This window comes from Convolutriloba macropyga, chromosome 5, assembly GCF_964194025.1.
Source record: "Convolutriloba macropyga chromosome 5, txConMacr16.3, whole genome shotgun sequence".
NCBI lineage: Eukaryota > Metazoa > Xenacoelomorpha > Acoela > Convolutidae > Convolutriloba > Convolutriloba macropyga.
The window spans coordinates 30,654,508-30,677,304 of NC_134472.1; the positions used below are offsets into that span (position 1 = coordinate 30,654,508).

Sequence of the window (22,797 nt, forward strand, 5' to 3'; positions counted from 1 at the left end):
CAATCACGGTAAAGATGCCAGAATGGGGGGGGGGGTAATAATTTCATGGGGTATATAATGGGAAAGACTCCAAAATATCTGTCGCATTCGGTCTTTTCATGCCTAATAATGACCTAGAACGTTGTTTTCTCAAGTTGAGCTCCAGAACAGAATGAGGTGGAAAAAAAGTATCCATCGATTTTGTCAGACTTCTTCAGTTTCAAAGTTCTTCAGTCGCAAATATATTTCACTGACTCATTAGAGGAGAACTTTTTCTTCCGAATTGAGATTTTATCAAAATTAGACGGTGGACAGTTAGGTGATCTGTCTTCGTCAAGAAGTGCGCCCAAAAGAGGCCACGCAGGCAATTGGGTTGCCACAGTTGGATCGTCCCAGTAGCACTGGCGAGTCATTGAGGGCGGAATAAATGACTTGGACGCGCAGAGATGTGCAATGTTGTCTTTGTTTTTATGCAGTCCAAAGTTGTGCATAAAACATAATTGACACTGAAAACTGGGCAGATCTTTGCAGTTTTGAGAAAACCATTGTCTATGGTTGCTCTTGTCTGAAAAGTTGGCGACATCTGTGCATCCGTGCCTAAAGGTCATGTCCCAGTTTTCAGTGTAACGCCCTATGTAGATTGCTTTCATATCCTTCATAGTAGAGAGCGCACCATACTCAATTTGCTCCAAAGTGTCGGGTAAACAGAGAAGGGTGACCGCACCTGCGTGGAGGAGGAATTCTTTCGTCAGAATTTTGGGTGCTGTGTTGTCTTGGTTTGGGCCCAATTTGATCACTACGTCTTCATACCAGTGCTGCGGTGGATAGGGAGAAGAAAAGATATGTGGGAGGAAATAGTTCTCTTCCAATAATTCAGGTTTCCACTCAAAACCTGAAGATAAAAGTCAAGATCGCATATTAGTCGTAACAATTATAAGTCGATGTGTTAAACATAGCTAGCTGGATCTATTTTAGACCTGGATGAAAAAGAAACGTTGTACAATATACTGAGAGTTCCTATTTTTTGTCCGAGCAGGGTGCTTTAATGCCGCTATGTTTTAAATAGTCTTTACAAAATCGGTACTCTTCTAGTACCGTTAAATATGCATTATATTGAATCAAATTTAATTTACTAACCTTGTCGTTTGACAGTTCGGTCGATATAGTATTTCATGAACTTGTTTCTCACGCGAGCATTGCGTATCAGAAACCCCGACAAGTCAAAGATTTCGCCCTGAAATCATATTTAAACATAAAAACCGACTAATGTCGGAAGAACTGCTCATGAACGACAGGCGAGGCAATTTAATTCAGGGGCTGCAGCCTGGATAAATTTTTCTTTAAGGGTGCAAAAATGTTTTGCCACGCCCGGATTCGAACCATTGACTTTGCGCTCCCTGACCAGATGCACTGCCACTTCGGCTTTCAGGAAGCGACTTTATTTTAGCAACAAGCTTTACTTCGGAGTGAGAGCAATGGAGATCAATCAAAAATGAAGAACGAAAGCGTGAAAAAATCACTTGAGAAGTCAAAAATTGTTCTAGAAAAAAACGCAAAATGGTCAAGCGCAAAATCTGCATTAAAAAAGACCAACATGTTTACAATAATTGCTATGAACTTCGTTCAAGAGCAATTAAAAACTCATTTAATTGTTGAAATCTACAGCAACTAAACAAAAAGCAACAAAATGGTCTCAAAATTTAGTTTAATTTTAATACTAGAACCTTTTCGTTTACACCTCCTAATTGATTCAATCACTAATTAATCAGTCAAAAGACTGTAAAAAGAACTCCAATATATTAGGCTATCGACGACTAGTTTTAGGCTGCGCCAAAAAATTGTCACAAGCCAGCTATAACTGAAAACACAAATATTGATAGCTGAAGAATACTACAGAAAATTTACGTCGAAAGAGCTGTCAGGTAGCCAGGTTGCGAGATAGGTTCAAAATGAACTTTTTCTTTTACTTTTTCTTTTCAAAATCAACTAAGTTTCAACATAGACACTGACCGCAATAGTTATGAAATTTTCATTGGCAGCAGTCGTTGTCGTGATAGAATCAAATATCACGGTTGCTGTGCTTTCCTTGCAATCGTAATAAAAAACTTCCAGTTGGTCGAGCTGCAGATCACTTAAATCTACCTCATTGGCTGTTGGTAAATAGTTGTGGAAATACAGCGCTTCCAGTGAACCTCTTGAGCTCCTCAAAAGCTCCCTGAATGCTTCGTGATCTGCCTAAACAAATTCATAACGTCGGTACACACGAAATACCAGTAAAGTGGTTTCACAAACCAAGTTCTGCCTCAGCGGTAATAGAATCAGCTCTTATCAACTATTTAAATAAGGGGTAAGTTTCTGGATCATAGCCCTAAAACACCTCAAATTCGAAGCTTTTTAATTGGTACAAGAAAAAACTAGCAGAGTTCAGTTATACTGAGGTGAAAGACAGTCTAATAAAGGGGAATCTTTACTCAATTCGCGGAACGGTTGTCAAAAAACATAAGAAGTGATCCACAATTTCAGCGAGGTGAACTGAATAATGCCGCGAGACGTCAGCATATTTTGCAAAATTGAAGTTTAGTCGAACGAGTACAAAAAGATATAAGAAATAAGATAACTGAATAATTCAAAACTAACACCTCTCGTTCCAGATGGACAGAGATTTAAAAGCGTTTAAAAAAACTTTGAACGATAAATTTCAAAGGCAGCTTTTTCTCTAAAAAATCAGTGGAAAAAATTGTTTGACTTTTTATTTACCAGTGCGTTACACTATTTAATTTTTCATAAATTAATTTTTTTGTTGAAAGGTGGCAACTATACCAAATTCCGAAGTAACCTTAGCCTCTTAAATAATATTTTATAATATTTTATAATATTTTATAAGGCAACTGTTTATCCAAAAATCAATTTCGGGTAACATTTTACGATTCTTGTGCAAAAGTCTCGTGCAAAAATCTTTATTTAATCCAAAAGTAGTCCGAAAACAGTAAAATGTTCGAAACAAAAATTTAAACAAAGGTTTCTGTGGAGACAATTGTGTTGAATGAGTAGGTTTTGGAATAGCAAACTTTCCTCGTGAATTAAGCTCACAATGTTAACAGCATAACTGCAACGCCTTATTTTCAACACCTTAACAACTAGAAGGGAGCTTTTTTGTTTTAAATTTTTTTACTGCTAATATGAAAGCTTTATTTCACAAAAAATCCAATGTGTCAATTTTATGCTCGTTGTTCAAATACTGCAATTATTTTTTTCTATATATTTTTTGATATAATCAGTTGAAAAAAAGCAAAAGGACTAGTTTCAACAGGGCGCTATTAATGTAAAGCTGGCCCCTATTTGGAATCTTTTTATTGAGTTTGCGGTTTAGAACCATTTGTTGTGCGTACGAAGTAGACTCACCTAATTCTGATTGACTAACCAACTCAAGAAAATGTCATTTATTACAGTGGTAATTATATAAAACACCGGGGTGAATAACTTACACACGGTGTACTAATATGAAAGACTGACTGGGAAGAGATGTCACGCTCTATTGGAAAGAGAAGAGAATATTCTCAGTCTGTTAACGGTAGAGAATATACATAGCAGATTTTCATCTGCTGCATCCATCACGGTTTTGTTCGTGTTCAGATTGCAACTGAAATTTTTTGATTTTGTGAATATTAATCAAGTGATTCAGTTAATAAAGTCGAAAGTAAACGATCCTTAGTTGCTCATCGTTGAGACTAGTGAAGATCCCAGTAACATGGTATTCTATGCAGTAACGTCATTTCCATACCAGTTATATCCCATTGTCTTGTTATAAGAGTTTTGGTCCCAACTGGAGAGATCTGTATTGTCTGGTGTTGGTTCAGCTGTGCAGTGAGAATTCTATTCTTCTCTTTGCTTGTACCTTTGCTGATTTGATTTAGTGGCTTACTTTCTGCTTAGTATGCTACTAAGCCATTGTCAGCTACTCATTCTAATGAGCTTTTTTGAGTATAAACCCCAACCAAGCAATAGAAGAAGAAGGAAAGGAGGAAAAACTCTTTTAAAATTGTATTTTACTAATATGTAGAGGACTTAAAAAGAAGGAAAATTGGAGCTGAAAAAATGTATCTTAAAAACAAGACATCAATGAGTTTTGAAAGTCTGTTAGAAAAATTGGGTGACAAGTTTCCCAACATCGAGAAATGTGACTCGTATGAGAGAGCTGAGTCTCGTTGTTTATGTTCAAAAACTGACTTTGAATTTTTAAAGCATAATTTAAGGGATTTTGTATAAAAAATTGCATGAAAAGAGTATACAGATATTTAATATTTCTTATATCCAATATGGAAAGGATATATTTGTTTTCTTTTTGGATCAAGAGAAGATCCGAAGTGTACATCTGATGTCCGTATAGATAACAATTTTAGCATTCAAAAGATGTGACGGAATATGTTACAATGCGTGTTTACAGACCAATATCTTACCTCCTAACAGAGAAAAAGTTCGAGAATAATGCGGAAGTTGTTTTAATCGGGATTAACAGTTTCTAATATTTATTAGTAGTATATTTTCTGAGCACTGTATTAAGCCAATTGTTTTTTTTCCAGTGATGGTTTCCCAAGACATGGAATTTATTGTCTGACGCGAACAATGCTCTCTCATTTAATTCAAGGTGTCAATTATAAGCGTAGCTCCTGAGTAAAGGAGGAAATCAATATATATGTTGTGTTGATGAAATTGGCTCACAAAAGTTATTTTTTGTGTGTAGTTAATCACGGATAGCGCTATTACACTGATAATATTTTTGGAAAAAATGGATGAAAAAATTTTTATTGTAAGAGGAAAGCATTCCTCTTAATAATTGAAGTACTATTCTGGTTTGTCGTGGTGAAATTCCAGTAGAAAGCAATTAAACCGTTGTTTTAGTGACTGATCGTGGGTTAAGTTTTGTGTTTCTGTTGTTTGGATTTTAAAGGTTTGTCGAGATCGTCTCTTCAATAGTTTGATGATTGGGGATCAATGCTTGCTTGTTATTGTTATGTTTTAGAGGATCTACTATTTTGATTTTCTTTAGGTTGCGGTATTGTGAACTCGATTGACTCGGTGTCTATAAAATTGTTATTAAGTTTATTATAACTGTTGTTTCTTTTCTTTTCACAACCATTACTATGGTCATTATCTTACTTTTTGTGACTTCTGTGACAAATGCAGTATCTGTTCTGCTGCTGCTGCGATAGCGGAAGGTAGTTGTTATTGCTTTACCTAAGGTTTTATTTGCAGTTCCCTATTTATTGGGTAGGCTCTGCCATCTCCTCATGCCATGATTAACGATTGACTCGGTGTCTATAAAAATTAAAAATGTTTTTGAGTTTATTGTAACTGTTGTTTTTTCTTATTACAATCATTACTGTGGTTATTATCTTACTTTTTGTGACTTCTGTGACAAAAGCAGTCTCTGTGCAGCTGCTGCTGCTAGAGCGGAAAAAAATGTTTTTGCTTTACTTAAGGTTTTATTTGCTGTTCCTTGTTTAATGGGTAGGCTTTGCCTTCCACTCATGCCATGATTAAAGGTCTGATTAGAAGCGTTGTTTTTATTTTGTTGTACGGATTGGATTACGATCAGTTCCAGTTCAAGCTGAAATACTGTGTTCTGATCACGAACATCTTCTTTGCAAAAAGTGACGAACAGATGTTTTCGGTTAAATTAGTATCAATTGAGTGTTCTGTCTAACTGCAGCGATATATTCATGCCATGTGCAATGTCAAGTAAGGCTGCTTGGATATCACCTGCTGTTAGATTGTCTATGTCCGTCTTTGAATTCTTCTTCGTTGTTGCGATTGTTGAGATCGATTGTGTTTTGTGTCGGTCAAAACGTTTTCAAAATACGTCTTCCTGATGAATCTTCTGGACTAGTTGAACAACTTCAGTTTGTGGTTCTAATGTCGTTTTGTAGTGGTTTTCAATCTTTTTTCGCTTTTGCGCCAGTTGTGAGGTTACAGATTTGTATAAAGCATTTTTCATTTGTGTATTTTTCATATCCGATGAATTGATAACAAATAGTTTTCAAGTCTTGTGGTTTTTGGTTATTAAATGTTGTTTTAAAATCTGCCCAAAGTACTCCAGTCCTTTTGAAGGTAAAAAGGAGTACCAATGATATGCTGTACCAACCAGCGCAGTTTAAGCCATTAGGATTCCTTTAAAAATCTAGGCTCAACGAAGTAGATACTCGATTTTTTTCTGGGCCCGCTATCATGAACTTCTTTGCTACGGGAAAAGTAAAATAAAAATCATCAAAATCATCTATGGTATATGTAGAAACTGCACCCGCAAAATGTCTTAATTACTGTTGAAGTGGGACTGAGCATCCTATGTATCGGTAAATCATTTGCATAATTTTTCTTACTACAAGAGCAGCGTCTTGCGTTCAAGGTGCTTGCAATTTAAATGATGTTGAAACGTTTGTGATGTTCTGAATGTTCTGTTGGGTCAATTCTCTAGCAAATTTTAAAAAAAGCACTGCTGTTTTTTGTTTTGTTTGCTGGTGGTTTTGAGACCTTTGAGTTTGTTGTGATGTGTTCAATATGGTCAAACTACAGCAATCTCATTGCTTAAGTTAAGATTTTCGGCATCATGATTTTTAAATTTGATTTCATCTTTTTTAAAACAAAGTTATATGTTAGAATTGATAGAACTTCCGTTGAACTATCATTCTTTTCCGGAAAGCAATCTGGATCATAAATATGTTGTTGAGCTTCCGGGACAAATGTTGTGAATTATTTTTTGTGTTTAATTTTTTTTACTTCTGGTGTAACTGATTTCAATGAGTCGGTTTCTGTGACAGTACTTAGGAAAACTTCTATCAGGTAATATGAAGCTGTAATTTCCTGTCTTGCTAATTCCTCTATACTTTCAGCCCTTGAATTGTTTGTATCTGCGTTAACTCACGGCGTTAAATTTTTTTCTTTAAAACTCAGACAACATTTGTCTGAACTGTTTATTTGATTGAACTGTGTGGTACCGTTGTACCATATTAAGATCATGTTTATTAATTTGTACTAAATTAATTTATGTTTGCCCTTGTCAGGCTATAAGTCATAGTTCACCTACAAGTAATTTACCGCCGACTAAAAAGTCAATATTTCAGATTGTTCACAACCCCCACTTTTGATTATTTATTCATTCTCTTGAATCTTGTTTCTGAATTCAGTTGCATTCAATCTAGTCTGTTTTGCACTAATCGAGATCCTATCGCATTTGAGGAGGAATTCCACTCTCACTAAATTTGTCTGCAATCGCATCACGAATGCTAAGTAAATTTAAAAGTGGTAATCCAACAACTCTGTAAAACTTGGATTCGCATCTCTAATCCATTCATCTAACTCTAAGTGGATTTGTCACACGAATTGTATCTCTACAGTCAGGGATATCACAAGGCGCAGTCAGCAACTAAAGAACGTGCACTCTTGGGAATTGAGCCCTTTTGGGAAAAACCAACACTTGAACCTCCATTGCGATGGGATAGATGGCAGATCATGCTAAAATTGGCCATCATGGCTAAAGAAGGAATTTCAATTGACATTCTCCTTGAAGACCCTCCGGACAAGGTCACCCTACCTCCAGAACCTATTTACGAGGATGATGTCGAAAATAGCACAGCTCAAAGTAAACAAGATAGACGTACCAGAAACGAACAGCTCAAAATTTCATGGCTCAATCGATGTCAAAAAGTAGAACATGTTGGCATACTGTGTGGAGAAAAACCTTGGAAATATTGTGATAGCAAAGCAGTCTCTCTAACATACCTCATCTTGGGAATGGAAAGGAGACGAATATTTGGTTCTCAAGAACCGAGTATCCAGATCGATAGAGTAACAACAAAAGTTCTTCGGGAATGCCTTGATAGGGTGTTCACTAAGCAAAGAAATAACACATTTGATCGATATACATTTCTCACTAAAAAAAAATGAAAGGAGAACCTGTGGAAAAGTTCTACGGGTGTCTTCGAGAGTTGTCTCTAAACTGCGATCTAGGAAGTCACGAGGAGTCGATCATTCGGGACGTCTTCATAGCTAATATGCAAGATGGTGAGATCCAAAGGGAGCTACTCAAAGAAACACGGACGGCTAAAAAAGCTCTTGAGTTTGCGATGAACATTGAAATGGGAATACAAAACCAATTGAAAATTTCTGGAACTCCAACTCCCATGACCACAAATGAAATTTCAAGTCAATCAATAAATAATGTCCAAGGATCGTGGAATAGAACCCGAGCACCGACAAACCAGTTTGTAAAACCTACGATTTGCCCAAATTGTGGCTATGGCTGGACTCCTTCACATAGACAAAACTGTCCTGCCCGTGGAAAATCTTGTAAAAATTGTGGAATTGCTAACCACTTTGCAAAAGTTTGTCCAAAATCAAAACAATCCAGTAAACCAAACCCTAGAGTAAATTACGTAGATGACTCGGTTTTGGATGCGGCTACAGTAGGTACTTCAACAACGGTGGCGGAACAAGTTAACAATATCAGCAGGCTTCTACAGCAGAAGAGCGTCTACGATGCCAAATAGGACTCCGATTACGATGAGTATAACGATAACTGTGTAGCCGCAATTTCCATCAAAACCGACTCTCGTGAGGTAGAACCCGTAAATTTAGTCATTTGTGTTGGAAATACAAGCACGAAAGCATTGGTGGATTCGGGAAGCGTCTGCACGATTGTGAACAAAAGTCTGGCGGACACAGTGGTGTCCGAATGCGACGAAAGTTATTGGGTACAGTCACCCGAAATACATGATCTGAAAACTTTTTCTAACGATATAATCAAGATTGTTGGTGTAATCAATACATCAATAAAGTTTATAATGACTGGATAGCCACAGGCGTTGATTTAACTGTTGTGGAAGACGGTCACCGACCCATCATTGGACGAGATCTCTTTCCAAAGCTAGGCTTTTCTGTTATTCAATTGAAAAAAGTTGCAAATATTGATCAAAATCAATGTCCAATCAAGAGGCAGATCTCTTCTGATTTTCCAGATCTCATCACCCGCGTCGGTAAATCTTTAAAACATTCCGTAAAGTCAACATTTCATAATGAATTTACACCTACACATCAAAAAGGACGACGAGTCCCAATTAACTTACAGCCACTAGTTAATATAGAACTTAAAAAACTACTTGACGAAAAACACATCATAAAATTAAACAGTTGCTCAGACAAAATTTTTTTTTTCACCTATAGTAATTACAGTTAAAAGAGATAAAACAGTTAAACTACCTCCAGAACCAATTTACGAGGATGTTGTCGAAAATAGCACAGCTCAAAGTGAACGAGATCGACGTACCAGAAACGAACAGCTCAAAAATTCGTGGCTCAATCGATGTCAAAAAGTAGAACTTGTTTGCATACTGTGTGGAGAAAAACCTTGGAAATATTGTGATGGCAAAGCAGTCTCTCTGACATACCTCAGCTTGGGAATGGAAGGGAGACGAATATTTGGTTCTCAAGAACCGAGTATCCAGATCGATAGAGTAACAACAAAAGTTCTTTGGGAATGCCTTGATAGGGTGTTCACAAAGCAAAGAAATATCACATTTGATCGATACACATTTCTCACTAGAAAACAAATGAAAGGAGAACCTGTGGAAAAGTTCTACGGGTGTCTTCGAGAGTTGTCTCTAAACTGCGATCTAGGAAGTCACGAGGAGTCGATCATTCGGGACGTCTTCATAGCTAATATGCAAGATGGTGAGATCCAAAGGGAGCTACTCAAAGAAACACGGACGGCTAAAAAAGCTCTTGAGTTTGCGATGAACATTGAAATGGGAATACAAAACCAATTGAAAATTTCTGGAACTCCAACTCCCATCACCACAAATGAAATTTCAAGTCAACCGATAAATAATGTCCAAGGATCGTGGAATAGAACCCGAGCACCGACAAACCAGTTTGTAAAACCTACGATTTGCCCAAATTGTGGCTAAGGCTGGACTCCTTCTCATAGACAAAACTGTCCTGCCCGTGGAAAATCTTGTAAAAATTGTGGAATTGCTAACCACTTTGCAAAAGTTTGTCCAAAATCAAAACAATCCAGTAAACCAAACCCTAGAGTAAATTACGTAGATGACTCGGTTTTGGATGCGGCTACAGTAGGTACTTCAACAACGGTGGCGGAACAAGTTAACAATATCAGCAGGCTTTTACAGCAGAAGAGCGTCTACGATGCCAATTACGACTCCGATTACGATGAGTATAACGATAACTGTGTAGCCGCAATTTCCATCAAAACCGACTCTCGTGAGGTAGAACCCGTAAATTTAGTCATTTGTGTTGGAAATACAAGCACGAAAGCATTGGTGGATTCGGGAAGTGTCTGCACGATTGTGAACAAAAGTCTGGCGGACACAGTGGTGTCCGAATGCGACAAAGGTTATTGGGTACAGTCACCCGAAATACATGATCTGAAAACTTTTTCTAATGATATAATCAAGATTGTTGGTGTAATCAATACATCATTAAAGTGTATAATGACTGGATAGCCACAGGCGTTGATGTAACTGTTGTGGAAGACAGTCACCGACCCATCATTGGAAAATTTGCAAATATTGATCAAAATCAATGTCCAATCAAGAGGCAGATCTCTTTTGATTTTTCAGATCTCATCACCCATGTCGGTAAATCTTTAAAACATTCAGTAAAGTCAACATTTCATAATGAATTTACACCTACACATCAAAAAGGACGACGAGTCCAAATTAACTTACAGCCACTAGTTAATATAGAACTTAAAAAACTACTTGACGAAAAACACATCATAAAATTAAACAGTTGCTCAGACAAAAATTTTATTTCACCTATAGGAAAAACAGTTAAAAGAGATAAAACAGTTAAACTAGCTCCAGACTCCAAAATTTTGAATAAATCTATCCATAAAAAAATACCAAATGCCGAATATTGATAATTTGATTGACACAATTCAACAGAATTTGAATACATCCGCATCACAAGAAACAGCATACTATTCAACATTGGATTTGAAGTACGCATACAGTCAACTTAAATTAGATCCGGAAACGGCTCAACTCTGTAACTTTAATATTATTAGCGGTGAGAGAACTGGAGCATATCGCTTTATTACAGGTTTTTACGGTTTAACTGATATGCCAGCAGCTTTCCAAAAAGTGAGGGATTATACTTTAGTCGGACTTCAAAATACTTATTGTTTTCTGGATGACATTATAGTAGTTAGTCGTGGTTCTAAAGAAGACCACTTAAGACTTGTCTATAGATGTTTAAAGAAATTAGATGAGGATAACTTACGGATCAACTTACCTAAATGTCATTTTGCAAAAACAGAAATTGAATGGTTGGGACATAAGTTTAGTCAATCAGGAATCGCTCCACTTGAGTCAAAAACAGCGGCAATCGCTTCCCTATCAGCACCTGAAAATTTAAAACAACTTCTATCTTTCTTAGGTTCTGTTCATTATCTAGGAAAATTTATCCCTAATATATCTCAATTGTGCCATCCCCTTCGTCCATTATTAAAAAAGAACACAAAATTCATTTGGAATACCGAACATGACACACATTTTCAAGCAATCAAAAATAAAGTAGCAAACGCCACAGAAAACACACATTATAATCCTCACTTGGAAACGCGGATCAAATGCGATGCTTCAAGAGCGGGTTTAGGAGCAGCATTAGAACAACGTTCGCCTACGGGCTGGCATACAGTTGCATTTGGGTCTCGTTTCCTCACTTCTAATGAGGAACGCTACAGCATTAATGAATTAGAATTGTTAGGTGTAGTGTGGTCTGTAGAATATTTTAAATATTACTTATTTGGCAAATCATTCACAATTATCACTGATCATCGAGCATTACTTTCAATTATGAAAGAACATAGGTCTAATAAATCCTATAATAGTAGATTAACACGTTGGATCGATCGTCTTTTACCCTTTGATTTTAATATCGAACATATACCTGGTGCAAAAATGGGGCTGGTAGACTACATTTCTCGCCAACCAAATCAAAAAGCAAAAGTTAGAAACAAATATGACGAGGAATTTGCGGTAGCAACAATTACCCGCATTCAAAACGCTATTGCTGCAATTTATGTCAATACCACACCACAAACCTGTCAATCACAGCACTTTATTAGCGTCACTCACACACATTCCACACGTGCCTCGCATCCTCGCTCAACAAACTATTCCAAATTGCTTTCTGCCATTAATCGTAATACAACTCAGTTGCTTCTTGAAAACTCTGCAAACGCAGCACAAATTCAGTCTACTTCTACCATTAGTACAACGCCAATTCAAATCCAAACACATCTCAATACTCGATCAAACACATCTCATATCCATTCGATTCACAATCACACAATGAGCAGCTCTGCATCTAACCCGCAAACTCCCCTACACACAGCCGGGTCACCTTCCAGTCTACCCCTAATTCCGCAGTGAATACTACCAGATCATCCAATGAAGGCCAAACTTCCCCAAACTTGGACTTATCAAAAGAAGAGGTCTTCGAGAACAACCTCACGCAACTCTTCACGAAGGGCTTCTTGGCGGTTCTCACCAGTAAGGATGCTGTACTGAAGGAAGTACGTGACTGCATTCTTCAAAAACGATCCTCAAAGTTGTAAGGAAGTGAATCCTTACTTGTTCTCCTACTGGAGAGACCTACATGTCCGCTCGGGCTGTGTTTGCGTGGACGAACGAGTAGCGATTCCGCACTCCATTCAAGACGCTGTTTTGGAAAGCCTCCACTTGATACATCCGGGAAATTGGGGCATGATAACGCTCGGGCAATACGCGTTCTGGCCGTATATGCACCGAGAAATATTGAACAAAGCGGCTCAGTGCAAGCCTTGTACTGATATTGGTAAGAACCTTAAGGCTGTTATTCCGGCGTCTAAATAGAAACCTTTGCTACCATGTACAGAGCCCAATGAAGAAATACAAATTGACTTTAGGGGACCTATCACAAATGAAAAAGATCAAGATATTTATTTCCTTGCTTGTATTGATCGTTTTTCTAAATATCCCATTGTCGAAGTATTTGACAAAGCTAATGGACCAAATGTTTCTAAATTTTTAGACGATTACATTCAAATCCACGGTGTTCCTCGAAATATTAGATTAGATCAAGCACGTTGTCTAATAGGTTATAAAGTTAAAAAATTTTGTAAACAACATAATATTAACTTACTCACTGCCCCTGCAAAACATCATAGAGCTATAGGATTAGTGGAGCGTTTGATACAAACTATTAAAAGACGCTTAAGCTGCATGAAATTAGACAATAGAAATAAAACATTCACAATTAAAGAAGCAATAAAGTCAATAATCTATCAATTACGTATATGTAAACAACAGACAACAAACGTAACACCTTTCCAAGCACATTTTGGAAGAAAGCCAAACACACCACTAAGTAATATAAGTACAATAGCCAAATCATCTAATTTATCATATGAAAACATTCTTCACAACTATTTAGATGCCGATACCGTTCCTGTTGAAGATTACTTGGACGAAAATGGATGGATGACGGGGGATCGAAGCGATATTTTGATCGAAGAGGCGATGCAGAAAGCCCAGGTAGACGCGGGACGTCGCTATAATGGAGATCACAATAAATCTATCTCCCGTTTCATCATGCATCCAAAACTGAACAACCCAATTCCACGGACAGAGCAGTCACTGGATATTAAACTGGCTCAAAAAGCAACAAAGCGCTCCAAACGGGATCTTCGCGGACTCTGGGAAACCCTGGCCCCGGGTAGTACAGTTGTCCGTACATCTGATACCACTACGGTTATCAAGGAACCAGGAGTACCCGAAGTCTGTGTCAGAAACAGCGATATTGCCAAATTCGTCACCCGTGCCGCACGGAATACAGACCTCTGGGAATACGCCAAACGACGACCTCTTCCATATGAGAAAACAACGGAGGAGAAAATTTCTCAACACACTAAAGAATTAAAGAAAAAATTCCGCGGAGAGATTAAAATCCGCCATTGTCCAACCCAATCGGATGCAGCGTCGGGAGTCTCCTCAGCGAACAGCAACATCTCTAAGGCAATGGCGTCTCGAAAACCTCGCAAGCCCCAAGCAGGAGGAAAGCGTAATCGAAATACGTCTGCTACTTTGAACACCTCCAATGCCTCGTCTGTTGCTGCCTCCTCAGTGACATCATCTGTTGCTTCCCCCTCAACCTCTCGAAATAAACGTACTCGCCGAGCTCCCGATTACTTCGGATTTGAGAGTTCGGTGTGCTCCATAAGTGATGATTCAGCCGCTCCTGTTTCTAAGAAACAAAAACCAGCGAATCCCGTTATAGAGACTATTATTCAGGAAGAAGCAGCACAACCTCCTGTTCCTGATACACATTACGAGCTGCGAGTAGTGAGCCCTCCTGCACCTCCTCCAGTGGGGACATGGTCCCCTGAGAGCTATGAATATGAGGACTATGCACGAGAAATTAGTATGAGCGTCTTTGACGCAGAAAACCAAATTTGAGTTAAAACTCTCAAACTAACATTGTTAAAATTGTTAAATTGTGAAAATTTCAATTCTGTAATTGTTCTTTTCAATATGAATTCCTATCACTTTTCCGTTCACTCTGTATTTGTGTTCACTAAATAACTGTGTTCGTGTTAAATATACTTTAGTTAAAATTGATGTTGCTCATGTAACCATATTTTCTGTGTTATTAATTTTACGGGATTTGCGTCGCGATTGTGCATTAATTTATATTGCCAGCAAATATTTTACCGTAAATAATGAAAGTTTGCATTGACTTCATTTCCTCCTGCATTTGAACCACCTTTCCACTGCTCATTCGTCACTTCTCTGTTGTTGCTCACAATTCTTATTAATTATAATAACCAGTACATATGTTAATATTATCATAAATTTTACACTGTTACAGTTTAAAATTTTGCTCGAGCCCAGGATATGTGGTATGGTTGTACCATATTAAGTTTATGTTTATTAATTTGTATTAAATTATTTTATGTTTGCCCTTGTCAGGCTATAAGTCATAGTTCACCTACAAGTAATTTACCGCCGACTAAAAAGTCAATATTTCAGATTGTTCACATCCCCCACTTTTGATTATTTATTCATTCTCTTGAATCTTGTTTCTGAATTCAGTTGCATTCAATCTAGTCTGTTTTGCACTAATCGAGATCCTATCGGATTTGAGGAGGAATTCCACTCTCACTAAATTTGTCTGCAATCGCAACACGAATGCTAAGTAAATTTAAAAGTGGTAATCCAACAACTCTGTAAAACTTGGATTCGCATCTCGAATCCATTCATCTAACTCTAAGTGGATTTGTCACACGAATTGTATCTCTACAGTCAGGGATATCACAAACTGCATGACTTTCCCTTTGAATTCATTGTAGCTTTTCATAGAGACTGTATGAGACAAATAGGAAGTAAATGGTGTTCCAGCAGTTTCTGAACATTTGCTGTCGATTGAAGAACATAGTTGTTTTTCCAGGCTAAGTAGTGCGGTTTTCATTGGTAGGCTATCAAAACAAAAAGTTGTATTTCTTCAGTGCTGGTTTTACAAAATATGTAAAATTCTTTTATGTACTCAATTGTTTTTTTTATTCTCTTGTTGTATGCAGAACACTTGTACCGTTGTGAATGCGGCGTTGGATGAAAAAAGAGTTACCAATTTTGTTATGGGAGTTAATTCTTAGGTAAGAATACTATGTTCTACATGTCTACTTTAAAAAACGGATTAAGAGGGTTGTTCTTCTTGAGGCTGAATTTAAATTTGTAAATCTAGAGTAATATATTCAGTTTTCGTGGCTCACTCTTTTGAACTCTTTTTGAACTCATTCAGATGAACTCTTTTTAAGACTGGAATTTGTTAACTCACTTATCGCACCAGTTAAGGCAGATCCTATCTGGGTGGCTCCTTTTACAGCCTCAAGGATTATTCATCTAATCTTTCTGCAACGATTATTTCTGCGCGCGAAGTACACTTCTTACCTAGCTCTATTTGACTAACCGACTCAAAAAAATTTCAAATATTACGGTGGTATATATATATATATATATATATATATATATATAAATATATATATATATATATATATATATATATATATATATATATTATATATATATATAATAACTCACATATAGAGCTCTAATCTAGAAGAATAACTACAAAAGGGCATCATGCTTTATTTGAAAGAGAATAGACAATTCTCAGATTTTAATGAAATTTTTAAATAAAGATTTTTAAAAATTTAAGGTTTTTGGTGCAGAATTGAAAAATTAGGTTTTCATCAATGTCTTATTCTGCTACCAGTATTGTGCAGCGTCGAAAAGAAATTATTCAAATTCTAAGAAAAGACATTCCCTGTTCTTTTATTAATCGAAGTGCCTCGATCGCGCCGCTTATAAAATGTGTAATGAAAACAAATTGCTTTTTATAAAATTGTTTCTGATTTGTTTCAAGCATCAATTGTCTGTGCTATTAAGAAAAGAAAGGTGCCAAATTCAAAAACATTTAAAAACGTCTAGGAAGGAATAATTTTAGTCATTATAATTGTAAAAAATAGATGTATTATGCCAGTGCAGATGTGAAGACAATATTTACACAAATAAACAGATAATTTAATGATAATTTAATAGAAAAACAGTTAGAAGCACGGGACAGTTATGAGAATGATAACCAACTTCTCGCCGTTTAAATAATTTGATATAAAAATTGTCATTTGGCGTCGGGCGCCCTAAAACTTCTTGCAGAAGTGGGGACTCATTACAGAACTGATTGTCGAAGTGGGATAAAATGAAATTTTCAAAAGCTGTCATCTATTTCCAGCTTTGACAAAATGGCATTTTATTCCCGTTCCTAACTCAAAAAAGAATTGAGTAGTGGATCAGAAAAAAATTCAGTAAATTTCAGAACTGATTCCTACTCTGATTCAGGTCACATTTCGCTCTGAATTCGTCTAAGTCAGTCTCCAAATTCGTCTGAATCCGACTCTGATTCAAAAATTGATCTTCTCTGATTTAAAGACTGATTCAGACTCTGTTTTGCTCGAATCAGACTCAGTTCCAGATTGTAACTGATCTTTGAATTAGGTTGACATTGGAACCAAGTTCTTGAGCCAAGCTAGGTTTTAACAGTCTTATCTCTTTCGGGTCCTTAAAAATACCAATTCATGAAAAACCTGTAGAAAATAGAAATTTTTAAAAAATTGTTGTCCGAAATGTTCTCAAGTCCAGCCGCAGAATTGATTTTGAGATTTTCCAGTCTTCTCTTTGTGGTTTAAATCTCCTTCTTTTTCATCACTTGGGACCGGTAGTGGCGGAGCTACAAAAATTAACAATAATAGTACTGATAAAACGCGACAAAAATCGCACTTGTACAGTTCCCCGAAAACATTAGATTCAAAATGGAATCAAAGATTAATCAAAATAGAAAATAAAAACAAATTTTAATAGAAATTAGGGCAAATTCAGAAATCGATAAACACAACGGCAGTTACAAATCTGATAACCAAACATGTCCAAAATTTCAAGTATCACAGATGATGAATTATATAAAAAAGCACTATTTCAATTTAGGCTATCGAATAAATATACTGGATTAAGAGCTTCAAAAAAAACTTCACGAAATTGCGGAAACTGTTGATTGAATTCATATATCCCAATAAGAGCTTTTAAACTTTAAGAAAGCATCTTCTTTTATATAATGACAAATCTTCTCAAATAAACACATTGTGACCAAATCCTTTGCAAATTGACAGTTTAGAACAGGAAGCGAGTGTTGATTGAACATGGCAAATTAGCGTTTTGAATAATACAACTTAAAATGAGCTTTGTACAACTTAAAAATGAGCTTTGTCAAAATAGAATTGCGTGAAAAAAAATATCGGGTTGCTAGACTCAAATTAATTCATTTTCAATCACCAGAACTTTTGAATATCTGGAAAACACAGTTTTTTGTTCAAAGCTCTGTACAGTTAAAACATGAGGTTTGTTTGAAAAAAAATAAATGCTAAATGTTTTTCCCCAACTTGAGCTTTAAAAAATTTTTATTGGCTCTTAGATTCAGATTAACCAATGTGCGTAGCCGCCAAAAGTTGGTGATTAACTGAACAGAATGTTGTGGAGTGCGAAGAATATTTGTTTACAATCAAAACATGAGTGCCAAAAAATTTTTTGAAGTTGGAACTTGATTTCTTTTTTGCTGTTAGAATCACTTTGCTCACGGTTCAAAGACGCAACAAAACTTTATCATCAACAAACGTCTGCAATTGTTCAGTTTGGTACTCTGAGATGGCAGATAATGAGAAAAATTCAAAGTAGATCTCAAATTTAGACTTTGAGCAGATCAAAATTTCCAGCAAAGCTGCGCAAGCTGACCTAAGCCTGCGTTGCTCTCGCCAGTCCTTGTCTCAATCAGGTCCTGAAGAACATATTTATTCGGAGAACCAGATGAAAAAATCTGTGGCACATGATCTGACTATTTTTTTTTAATGCTAATGTTGCAAAGACCTCATTCAGGGCCTTTTATTTTTTTGTTTTTTGTTATATGAAAAATCTTTTGATTTTGTTCTGAATCAGAGTTGATTCAAAAATTGTTGTTCTGATTTTGCTCTGATTACGAGATTTTCAAAGAAAGCTGATACTGAGTTTTCGAATCAGATGGACTCAGAAAAAGTAAATTGTTCTGAATTATCTCTGATTCAGTACTGAAAACCAAATTTCGGGCTGAAAACCAAAAAACGGGCTGTGTAAATGGGATAGTCGAGGTTCAAAACCCATGGATTAGTGTTTACATTATTCGCTTGCATCTAAAAATTGCATGTCGTATACTCTAGGATTATCTTGGGTTAATTATCAGGAATTGGGTCATCAGTAGAACATAGAAAAAGAAACCTCTTCAAAACCTGCTCCCTCGAAGTACAAGACCATAATTTTGATGTCCATTAACTCTAAATATAACAGTAAATTTGTATAATTTCTGATGGGGCTATTGATGATGTCAACAAACAGCAGCTTTGTGTTGTCAATTTTTTGAAGGTCAAGCCAATGTTTGGTGTCAACATTTGAAATGTAGAAGTTTGAAGAGAAATTAGTTGGGGGCAAGTTGCGCAACACCAGGTAAGTAGCACCATGTGAATGCTTGACAAAAGTACATTCGGCTATTAAACCGTTCTCGCAATTACACGTCGAATCATCTGTACAGGGTTCCAAAGACAAAACTGGGGATGCCAGAAAAACAATGGACAAAATTGTTTTGTGGAACATTATTCCAAAGAGGTTCAAAAACTTTACAAATAACGTGACGTATAGAATTCAACCTCTCTTCGGCCAAGTTTAGATTGTCTATCTAACTGAAATAACTAACTATTTAAGGGAAATGTTTCGCGAGAAATAAATCCGGTGACCTCCAACAAGTCAAGTTGCCAACGGAGTTTGCTGATTAGATTATCTTAAACGCAATAAATATTCATCTCTCCCACACCTCCCGCAATATATCACCGAAAGTTTGCTTCACCTTCAGATTCAAATAGAGCCAATTCATTATCATTCACTAAACATGCTGCATTTGATTCATTTGTACATACAAATCAAACTATACTTTACCTCATATATGAAAAAGTTAATCCCAAATGTTGCGATAACTTAATAATGATTCTGGTAGGTCGATGCAATGCTCATTAATATATCCTGTTTTTAGTAACACCAAACAGCCTCGGTTAGAACCTCTATTTGAATAGCGGCATTTAGACCATAGGTAGTTAGAGGGAAAAACCGCATCAACGTTTTTTTCAAAGGTTGCAACGCGATGTCTGTTCTCGATACCTTTCTCACGTACCAACTAAAATGTTGGAACTCTAAAAACGTTGAAGAAATCTGACTGATCAAAATTTTCCTCAAAATGAGCACGCACATTTTTTTGCCCAACAAATAGACATTCTAAGTAGAAAAAAAAACAGCCAAAACAGCCAAACAACAGCCAAAAACAGCCGTGACAGACTTGATCTGAAAAAGAGTGCAACATCGTTAATATAAATTTTTCCGGAAGCAGCGCGAAGTACGTTTTTGGTTTGTTTCAGGTATCTCAAATTTGCCTGAACATTTTAAAGCGTATGCATTTCATCCTCTTATCCTCAGAAATGCGTGAGTCAAAAAACAAAACTAAGCTTTTGGTCAATCCTTTCAATGTTTTATATTTAATTTCGTAAAGAAAGGGAGATGAGAAAAATGGAAAATTAATTGAAATATAATTTTGATAATTGATCTCAATTTTTGTCTCCTGTTTTAAACGACCAATTTTACACCCACTAAAGAAATTAAATCAATTATTTCAATTTTGTTCTAGCGGCTCAAATTCGAAAAAAGTGTCTGAAGGTCATATTGTATATCAATAAAAATTCAGCGAAAGGTGCGTTTTTTCTTTTAATCTTGTGTTTTGATAATTTAAAAACATGGTTTTGGCGAAAAAAAGATGGCGAGAAGTGAAATACAAGAGCAATGTTCCCATGTTTAATGTAGTATTGCTAATTGGATAATTGCCGCCGCAATTATCGATACTACAGAGAGTATAATTATTTAACCGTCGACTTTGTGAACACTTTAGACTTAGTCTAAACTGACGGAATATTAAGAGAGAGCTATGCTGCGTAAATTGCGTTGAGTGAATGAATACATTATTCATAGCCAAATACTGCTGTGTATTATTTAATACACTATGGAGCAGGCCATACCGGCTGATTCATTGCCGCTATTAATACGCGTACTAAGTGAACGATACTGAAGCTATCCAGGCCGTTCTTCAGCAGCAAGCCTGAAACGAATATATGACTAAAGACGAGTAATAGTCGGCTCCACGAATGACCTAGGAATTGATTCGGAGCTAGTCATAAGTCTTGTGATTTTTTAGTCGTGTTGACTCAGTTATAAACACGCACGAGCTTAGAGCTTGCTACTGAAGGAAATCAGACCAAACTCAACCAGCGCGAACGTAAGACGCTTGAATTTCAACAAAAAATTTTCTCTCTCTCTCTCTCTCTCTTTCTCTCACTGCTCTTAGAGCGAAATATCTACTCCTCAGCTAAGAGGGAAATATCAGCAGCGATTGTAAGTCTGCTAATTTTATAGCAAAAATAAAGTTAGAGTAATGTTCACATCCAGCAGTAAAATGGATTCAATTTATTGATTAAGATTAGATACCCCACCATATTTTCAAGTAAGATTTACCTCTTAATTGTGCTCTATCCTTTCTGTCTATTTACTAATTAATCTTTATATCTAATCAATTTTATTTTCTAGCAAATAACACATAGATTTGGAAATTAGCAAAGAACATTGTGAGCATATAGTGAAACTTATTCTAGCACGTAATTAAGGTCGCTACAATAATATAGGTTTAGCTCTAGTGTGGTAATTAAGATCAAGCGAATAAAATACCTACCACATCAGAGTTAAAAACTGGTGCGACGAGGAATAAAGAACGTCGGTTGCTCACACATTTAGGGACCTGGTGGACTTTTTGTGGCTAGTTTTCCAAACCAAAAACCCAGAGGTCACACAGGTTCTATGGTAGGGCCACATACCGCGCTATCCCAGTACCTGTGTGAGATGTTCTAAGATTCTGAACGTCTCAATTACGACCGACTAAAAGAGACGGGTTCTCCCCACAAAAGAACAGTCCACTGATTTAGTAACTTTGAGCACCGGTTCTTTGCTTCTCAGACCCACATTTTGACACTGTAGGTTGGTTTTTTAAGCGCACACGTGAGTACATAATTGTGTATCACAAAAAGACGTCTTTTGTATCCCCCCCCCCCGTACAAAATTAGACAAGACCGGTCACATTAATATTACTTTTAGACTAAATAATTGTGTTCAACTTAACCAAATCTTTAATACTGTTAGCATAACGAACTGTACTATCCCCCCTAGTCCTATATACGAAATCATACACCCATATTCATTAATCTAGCTCTCATTTATTGTCCATAACTTAACCTTAGCGTGTCTTATACATCTTAACTTTTGATTTATCATCTAATTGTCGAACTTATCATCCTCCAAACCCATAATACTGCAAAAACAAATTGACCCACATGCAAATAAGCTTAGTTTAACGTTGTTCTGCTTCATTATACATGCATAGTGTATCTATTAGTGTCTCTAAAAGTTATTAACTCACTCTGATAGCCACAAATAACGTTGTATTGTCAACCAAACGCTCCAGCAATCACCATAACGCCTCGATTTAACCCCTGAATTTCTAAAATTTTATGTTTTCGAGTTAAACAAAGTTCGTTTTATCAGGTTTTTAGCCCAAATTTTCCTATTTTTTGCCTAAATTAACAGGAATTAGTGAGAATTCATCCAAAAATCAGCCAATTATACACGATTTTTCACTAGAATTGTCCGGAATAAAGTGAAACTTTTAAATTTCATCAGATTTTTGAAGAATTTAGCCCTGTTTGGTGTAGAAATTGCGTGTTTTTGCCTAAATTCGACACAGTTTCGAGTAAATAATTGAATTTTGGTGCCAAATTTAACTAAAATTCACCTAAATAAGCCCAGATTATTCTCCAAAATTGTAAATTTAAGCCCACAAAGTCCTAAAATTCCCAAATTTAGACGAAAATCTTTCAATTTTTATCTAAAAACTGCCCAAAATTAGGCCCAAAGAGCCCAAAAATTCCTAAATTTGCCCATTTTTGACCAAAACATTTGAATTTTTACCCAAAATTTATGCAAATTTATCGGTTTTAATCCAAAAATTAACTAGAAATTGACTATATTTCGTAAGTTTTAAACA

At 36.3% G+C, this 22,797-nt stretch overlaps 2 protein-coding genes across 2 annotated transcripts in view; one reads left to right on the forward strand and one right to left on the reverse strand.

Moving 5' to 3' along the window:
* LOC142339313 (activin receptor type-1-like) overlaps positions 1–22,797 on the forward strand; it is a 361,804-nt gene that overhangs the window by 121,463 nt on the left and 217,544 nt on the right. The gene's annotated exons all lie outside the window — the stretch shown is intronic.
* On the reverse strand, positions 37–19,402 carry LOC142339944 (uncharacterized). The gene is made up of 4 exons (XM_075390313.1): positions 18,891–19,402; positions 1,990–2,214; positions 1,117–1,213; positions 37–871 (listed from the first exon to the last, which is right to left on the reverse strand). The coding sequence occupies exons 1-4, from the start codon at positions 19,260–19,262 to the stop codon at positions 210–212; spliced, it is 1,356 nt and encodes a 451-aa protein (XP_075246428.1). The 5' UTR covers positions 19,263–19,402; the 3' UTR covers positions 37–209.